This window comes from Lepisosteus oculatus, chromosome 23 (assembly GCF_040954835.1).
Source record: "Lepisosteus oculatus isolate fLepOcu1 chromosome 23, fLepOcu1.hap2, whole genome shotgun sequence".
Classification (NCBI taxonomy): Eukaryota; Metazoa; Chordata; class Actinopteri; order Semionotiformes; family Lepisosteidae; genus Lepisosteus; species Lepisosteus oculatus.
This window is the reverse complement of record NC_090718.1, coordinates 3,613,021-3,621,019: the sequence shown is the minus strand read 5'-3', so window position 1 is coordinate 3,621,019 and position 7,999 is coordinate 3,613,021. Positions and strand designations below refer to the sequence as shown.

General features: G+C 49.3%; 1 protein-coding gene across 2 annotated transcripts; it reads left to right on the top strand.

Moving 5' to 3' along the window:
• The first annotated feature begins 58 nt into the window (after positions 1-58).
• Positions 59-7,950, top strand: ing4 (inhibitor of growth family, member 4). 2 transcript variants are annotated; one of them, XM_069182729.1, is made up of 8 exons: positions 59-185; positions 1,503-1,574; positions 2,056-2,222; positions 3,271-3,385; positions 3,534-3,648; positions 3,874-4,018; positions 4,276-4,337; positions 4,752-7,950. In XM_069182729.1, the coding sequence occupies exons 1-8, from the start codon at positions 149-151 to the stop codon at positions 4,789-4,791; spliced, it is 753 nt and encodes a 250-aa protein (XP_069038830.1). In that variant the 5' UTR covers positions 59-148; the 3' UTR covers positions 4,792-7,950. The 2 variants fall into 2 exon arrangements, with proteins under 2 accessions (XP_069038830.1, XP_069038831.1); XM_069182730.1 differs by lacking the exon at positions 4,276-4,337.
• Positions 7,951-7,999: the final 49 nt, after the last annotated feature.

Sequence of the window (7,999 nt, the reverse complement as noted above, 5' to 3'; positions counted from 1 at the left end):
TGGTCCGCTGTAAAATAACCTAAAAATTAACGTCGAGAGGAGGAGGGGGAAGAAAAAAAGATTTCAACCACCTCACCCGCAACCCTCTCTCTCGGCTCTATATCCGGCCGGACCGGAAGCGCCTTTATTTTGTTTGCAGCTTGTCAAGATGGCGGCTGGGATGTATTTGGAGCATTATTTGGACAGTAAGTGATAACTATCATTATCCCTTTCTGAGAAAATCGATTATTTGGAAGTATCCCTCGGATACTTAATGCAGAAGAAAAATCTTCCATGGTTAAAAGTCCTTGTAGTTTGGTTTTTTGTACCTCGTATTGTGGTTTTCCAGTTGAAGCGCAGTTTGGATGTGTGGGTTGTACAGCATTTGAAAATCCAAACGGGGATATTGTGATCAAATGCAATTTCAAATGGTATGCTGTTTTGGAATAAATGGCTGTTCTTGTTTTATTAGAAAGGACATCATGAGGAGTGAATGGTTTTTGCCCATGGAACGATTTATTTACAATGTGCATTAGTGTATAACGGTAGATGTGTTTACAATTACTGATGTAGTTTATGTCAATATGTGGACAAATGAGTCGCCGATTTATAGTTTGAAATTGAGCAATGCGTTTTAAAATCCATATGGGGCTTATTGATAAAGAAAGTACTGAAAAGGAGAGCAATAACAGTCTGAACGTTGATGATTTAGCTGGCTTCTTTAAACAGACCACCAATCTCCGCTGTTTAACGTGGAGTTCACGCATTAGAAGTAATCGGTCTTCTTTAAAGTTGTCAGCGTTAGAGCAAAATGCAGGACTTTTGTGGAACATTCAGACATACAGGAAATGTGAAAGCGATTAGCTGATAGACATACAAGGACTGTAGTGCGTAACTCACGCCATGGCAGGCGTGCAGAAGAGCTGAAAATGTTTATCAGATTCATTTTCAGTCATTGTTTTTGAAATTGTTAAAATAAAAGTAGGCGAGTATAGACGCAGGGGTTTGCATTGCTACCTCACATTGCACTGCTACCAGGACTATTCCTGGGATGCTGTCTGTGTGGAGTTTGTATGTTCTCCATGTTTTTGCATGGGTTACATCCAGGGGCTCTGGTTTCCTCCCTCAGTTCATTGGCTCCTGGGAAAACTGGCCCTGGTGTGTGTGCCCTGCGATGGGTTGGCATCCTGTCCAGGGTGTACCTTGCCTTGTGCCCATTGCTTGCCAGGATAGGCACCAGCTCCCCCACAACCTTCAACTGGAAGAAGCAGTTAAAAGATGGACAGAATATCATAGAGAGCTTGTTCTGCGCAAACCGAAGTCTCTGCCTTGAGCTCGTGGTGTCCGCAACATTTCAGATATACAGTGTAATTTGTTTCTGATCAGAACATGAGTACTGTAAAACCTGGAGTGGATTACCCTGCTGTGCACTCGGAGTCTGAATGCAACACGGTACTCCCATTACTGTACACTAGGAGCTGGATACCGGCACTGCAGCTGTAATTATTAATTTTTTCCTGCAGGTATTGAGAATCTGCCCTTTGAGTTGCAGAGGAACTTCCAGCTGATGAGAGACCTGGACCAGCGGACTGAAGGTACCAGCGAGAGGTGGGGGTGGGGAGAGAGCGTATAGCAGAGCAGGAGAGAGGATTGGACACACGGGGAGAACAGACACTACCACACTGGGTTCCAGAGAGGGGATGCACTCTCAGAAATCCTTACTAAAGCAAATATGCATTTACAGCCCTTCCAAAATATCAAGGATTGGGTTTGACACCCTTTGGAAAACCACATCCTAATGGTAGTCTAGTACTGTATTTAGGCAGCTGCAGTAAACATAGTCTGTGACTATAAGAACAAACATAAATAGTTTATACTTAAAGTGCAGCATATTCCTATGTGATGTAATGCTAGTGGTGGAGGGGAGCAGCAGACTATAAGGACCACTGTATCCCCATGTATGTTGACCTACATGGGTGATATAAACCATTCTGTAATCTCGGCCTCTCGTGTCTTTCTCCTCACTTCTTTTTCCTCTCCCTGCCTCTTCCCTTGCTCTGTCCCCTCCCTCCTCAGACCTGAAGGGGCAGATCGATGGCCTGGCACGAGAATACACAGCCAACGCGCGCACCTTGTCCTCAGAGCAGAAGCTCTCCCTGCTGCGCCAGATCCAGCAGTCCTACAGCAAGTGCAAGGAGTTCGGGGACGACAAAGTTCAGCTGGCCATGCAGACGTACGAGATGGTGAGTTCACCCCCAGCCGCCGGCGCTGCCCCACGTGTTTTGATTAGGAAACTGGCGTAGTTCTGAGCCCTGGTCCTGGTTCTGTATCATTTAAAAATTGCTGGAACCCATGAGCCTGACACAGCTGTGAAGTTTGGCTTCCTGGACATTTTATGCTGGGGAAAACTCTGTTTTGGGCACTCTCAGTGAGTTAATGAGATCTGTACCATTCACAGTCACTGTGACGGTGCTGTGGGCACTGTGGGGCTCTCAGGTTTGTCATGGAGAGCTGCACCACTCCTCCAGTCAGTGTGACTGTGCTGTGGGCACTGTGGGGCTCTCAGGTTTGTCATGGAGAGCTGCACCACTCCTCCAGTCAGTGTGACTGTGCTGTGGGCACTGTGGGGCTCTCAGTGTTGTCATGGAGAGCTGCACCACTCCTCCAGTCAGTGTGACTGTGCTGTGGGCACTTTGGGGCTCTCAGGTTTGTCATGGAGAGCTGCACCACTCCTCCAGTCAGTGACGGTGCTGTGGGCACTGTGGGGCTCTCAGTGTTGTCATGGAGAGCTGCACCACTCCTCCAGTCAGAGCTGAAAAAATACAACCAGGTAATTTTGCTGTTCTGTAGTTTTGGTTGCTTGCTCTACCACCCCATTGCAATTCCCAGAAGGCCAAAGCAGAGGAAGAAGACTCGCAGCACGCCGTTACTTTTACGTTTTCTTTTCAGGGTTGGGAATTGCTCTTTTTAAAAAAAAATCAAACTCCCGATTTGGAAACGCCGGTTTTCAGCTCTCGCCTCGTGAGCGATGGAGCCCTTCTGTGAGAAGGACTCATGTGGACGCGCTGCTCTCACGCCACTCCTCCTGGGACACTCCGCCAGCCCCACAGGAGAGCTTGTGCCCATTGGAGGAGGGGGGCGCCCCTTGCTGACTCGAACCCTGGTCACAAAAGCGACGTGACCCAGACTGGATGTCCTGGCGTGTCCTGCATTACTTTGTGCCCGTTAACATACTGCACTGTCAGGGAGGCCTGATGTGACACGGTCTGACCACCACCTGCCCCCTCGCAGGTGGACAAGCACATCCGGCGACTGGACACCGACCTGGCGCGCTTCGAGGCGGACCTGAAGGAGAAGCAGATCGAGAGCACCGACTACGACTCCGCGTCCAGCAAGGGCAAGAAGAGTGAGTGGCCGGGACGTGCTGGTATTGCCTGGGGTCCAGCCGGGCGCCCCCGGCGATCCTGGTTTGCCTTCTCTGGTGGTGGTGGGGGTGCACGGGTCACCCTCGCCCTGGGCTCCGCGGCTGACGACTTTCTGTCCCTCTCTCCCAGCGGAGTCTCGGGGGCCGAAGGAAAAGAAAGTGGCCCGGACGAGGTCGAAGGTCAAGAACTCGGACGACGACAGCAGCCCCAAGAATGGCCAGAAGAAAGTCAAACTGATCCACACGTCAGTGTCTCACCCACATTTTTTTTTGTCTGTCCTCACTTCTCACTCTCCTTGTTACCCTCCATCTCAATCTTTTGTCTGCATCTCTGCCTGTCTCCCCATCTTCGTCTTTGCTACGTTCTCCGTGGAATGAAGTTCTGTCTGTTTGCTGTGCTGTCTCTCTGTGCAGTGTTTACACCCTTTTCTGATTAAACCCCTCTCTCTCTCTCTCTCTCCGACTTTCAGGGGAGAATACAGCACCCCCTCCGTGAATTTTGGGAACGTTCACCCCTCTGATGTACTGGACATGCCTGTGGACCCCAACGAGCCCACGTACTGCCTCTGTCACCAGGTTTCATACGGAGAAATGATCGGCTGTGACAACACCGACGTGAGTGTCCAATCGTGCGTCTGTATGTCCTCTGTGCGTCTCCATGGTTGTGCGTGATGTGTGTTGTTTCACTATTTGGCTTGCGAAGCATGTTGGTAGTATTAGGTGTAGTGTCACTGTGGGCAGGGCATTGTGCGTCTTGTCAGTATTAACAGCGCAGGGCGGTGATGTCTCTTTGTCGTGGTGAATTACTGTGCTGGGTTGTGCAGGATGTGAATTAACAGCGCGGTGTGGTGCAATGTGTGTTCATGTTGCAGTGCTCCATTGAGTGGTTCCACTTCGCCTGTGTGGGACTGACTACTAAACCCCGAGGAAAATGGTGAGGGAGGGGCAGGGAGAGGAGGGGACAGGCTGGAGAGCGGGGGGGGGACTGGAGGGGCAGGAGTGGGAGGGGCTGTAGAAGCAGGGGAGGAGCTGTAGAGATGGGAGGGAGAGGAGTGGGAGGGGCTGTAGAAGCAGGGGAGGAGCTGTAGAGATGGGAGGGGCAGGAGTGGGAGGGGTTGTAGAGGTGGGAGGGACATGAGTGGGAGGGGCTGTAGAAGCAGGGGAGGAGCTGTAGAGATGGGAGGGGCGGGGCTGTAGAGACTGGGGAGCGGGAGGGGAGGCGTGAGAGTGTCACTGAGGACGTGCTTGAGAAGTTTTGAAATGAGATATTGCCAGCGTTTAAAATACTGACCTTGTACTTCGTTGTATTACCTGACATCCTCTTTGCTGTGTTGCCTCTCCCCCGCAGGTACTGCCCCCGCTGCTCCCAGGAGCGAAAGAAGAAGTGAACAGGGAGAGAGGATAGCAGAGGGCTGGAGGGGGGGAGGTGTTCTTGTTAGGTCAACTTCATTTCTCTTATTGCCCGGCGTTCGGTTCTGTGATTTCCTTCCTGATTCTCTCTTTTTCTGCTGTGTGGGAATCCGGTCTTCTTTACGGTCTGCCTTTCAGTCCACTTCCCCCCCTGCCCCCCCCCCCCGACCCAGCTTACAAAAAGAGAAAATATTTAAAAGGAAAGGGCAGCTATAATAAAACTAGGATTCCACCCGACAGAAAAGAGGAGGGGAGAGGGGGGTCCAGTGTCCAGTCAGTCTCGGCTCCTCTGTTTTCAGAGACGGTGGAGGACAGGGACTGGCCTCCCCCTCTCTGAACCTGGTTGCTGGAGTTTGTGTTGATCCGGAAGAGTCCATCCCAGTATGCCTCAGCGAACAATCAAGGACAGCGGACTGCCCAGTGCGGCGGTTTACGTAGTGACAAAGTGGAAAAGTGACATTTCTCCGCTTTTTAGAAAGCAGGAAATAGCAATAATAGCAGAAGAGCCAAGCCGATGACACAGCATGCGCAGCGAGTCCCAGAAGTCATCGTTTCCTCTGCGGAACCCAGTCCGTTCGCCCCCCAACTCCCCTTCCGATGACAGTGGGAAAGGTCCCAGCCCCAGCGTTTCTCCCTGGATTTCTCAATCCTTCAGAAATCGCTCCTTAGAACAGTATTTTAGAAACGCGAGGGGCGATACAAAAGCACATGGGTAAACGGGCATAGTATCGATTTGAGTGTTTCTGCGTTTGATCGCCCATTGCCCTTTCAGGTCAGTTAGTTTACCAATGTAAGTCGCTTTGGAGATGTTTAAGGATTTACATGTTGGAAAGTTAAAGCCTAAAAAGAGAAACAGCATTGCACTCACAGTTGTAAATGGCCAGACAGGAATGGAGGCAAAAGAGGTTTTCTTCTCAATTGTAAAACCGTAGTTTTGCTGCTGCTGTAGTTCCATACAGCTAAGGACGTTGTTCTCCGTGGTGCTTCTTGCAGAAGAGCGTGGCTTCTTCCGACTACAGAGAGAAAGAAAGCCACAGGAATGTCTGGGAGTTTAATTCTGCTGTGGAACTGTAGGATTTAAGATCGCTGGACTGGAATTACTGTACTTCTGCAACCAGTTTGGACTGGCATTACTGTAACATGTAGCTACACTAGTTTTTCTTATTTTACTGTATTGTAGAATTACTGTTTTCTTCCCTTACACTATCATATTCCAAGTCTGGTCATTTTTAAATGCCTTTTCCCAAACAGCTGAAATCTCAGTGCTGGAGAGCTGGGGCTAGACTGTCTTTTAAGAGATGACTGTACGGACTGTAGCTTCCTGTCCCGTAACCCTCTTCTCTCTCCCCCTGTGTCACTCTGGTGAGCGGGGATCTCCAGTCCTGGTGCTGGACAGCCACTACGTTTGTATTTTGTTCCTGCTTTACTCTGAATAACCCTAAATCTGATCGTTATTGGTTGATTGGACCACTTGAAAAGGTTCTCCCAGCTTGTCAAGTCCAGGTGCTCTGAAGAGATTAGATACCCTGCAGGCACACCAGCCCCTGTATAAGACACAAAAACTCGGTTCGGTGCAAGAAATCAAGTCTATTGGCCCCGTTTCTGAGAACGGTTTCTGTACTCTGGTCCAACTTGGAATCAGGTTTATTAGCAATCGGTAGAGAGAAGTATTTGCAACCTTTGTCTTATTGGTGATGTCATTAGTTATGAAAAGGATTCTGGAATATGATCCTAGGCGGTCTGTAGGATTTCATGTTAGGGTCTCTCTGTATTATCAGCAGCAGAAGACCAGTTGGGAAGGGATAAGATGGTTTCTCCAGGAATCCCCAGTTCAGGAGGGCTGTTAAATTGGTTCAGTTATTATATTGGTGAGCTGAATTAGATTGTTGGGAGCCCAGGTGGACTGAAAACCTGTAGACTCACCATCCCTCTGGATAACAATTGGCCATGCCTACACTGGAGCAGTTTACAGCTGGAAGAGATGGACATTTTGCTGAATTACTGATCCCATGGCCTAGAGTCTGGGAGCTGTGCATTACAGCAATTCAGTGTCACCCGTGAAGGTGAAAAAGTGTCTGCAAGCTGAGTCACGTCGTCCGTAACACTTAGCTGTGAGCAACACTGCTGCAGATGGCGATAGATAGTACCAGGGCTTACCATCTGGGCCCAGGTACCCTACTCTGCTGGTAACGGTTTAGATCCGCGCTGTTCATATAGTTACAGGACAAATTAAATTATTAAATAAATGATAGTTCCTGTCTGTTACTTGGTGCCTGTACAGTGGGCAGATGTGTTGTGAAATGTTACATATCTAAACAGCACCGTGGGGAAAGATTCCTGATGGACACCATCAGGAGTGAGACAGGCAGATGAAACTGACCGCACTTGTCCCCTAGTGCACGCCTGCTGCTCCCTGCGGGGGCATACTCATCACTCCGCTGTTTTAATAGGCCCAGTCCAAGTGCTCCAGAAAAACAGAAGTGTTACCTGATTCCTGTTAATTAGCTTCAGCAGTGATTGTCTCGAGAGGAGCAGCTGGCCCATTGTGATTGGAGTTGTAACAATTAGTAATGTTAGTAATAGTGATGCAGGGAGCCCTGAGGGGGTGTCATATTGCACAGAATTTCCAAGGCCTCTAGGACCACCAGCAGCGGTTCTGCATCCTATGAAGGAGGGCTGAACTGGACCGGTTAGCCAGTCCGAACCGTACTACAGGGTACAGGGGTTGGTCCTGGCGGGCTAGAAAAGCTGCAGGACCCGAGGAGCTGGGACAACCTGTTCATTTTTTGCCATTGAACCAGTGGCCTGCCGATTTAGGTTTTAGATCCAAGCTGGAAAGAAAACCTGCTTTCCAGGGCCAGGAACACACAGCCCTGCTCAAAGGATGTGCCTGGGAGATCCCCTACTCCAGGGACACAGATCTCTGCAGTTCCACTTCATTTGCCAAACTGCGACACAAACAGAGTGACCAGGGAGAGCACAGACCACAACCTGTCTTGCGTTGGATTGTCCAGCAAGGAACAAAAAAAATAAAATAATTGGTGCTGTGTGTCATTATTCCGGTTATGAATTACTATAACGTGAGTGTTAAACCCCTATTGCAGCATTAATCTATTAAAGAAACATAAAACTGGAAAGGTGTTGTGTTATTTGTTAAAACAGGCCAGGACTAACTTTACTGATTAG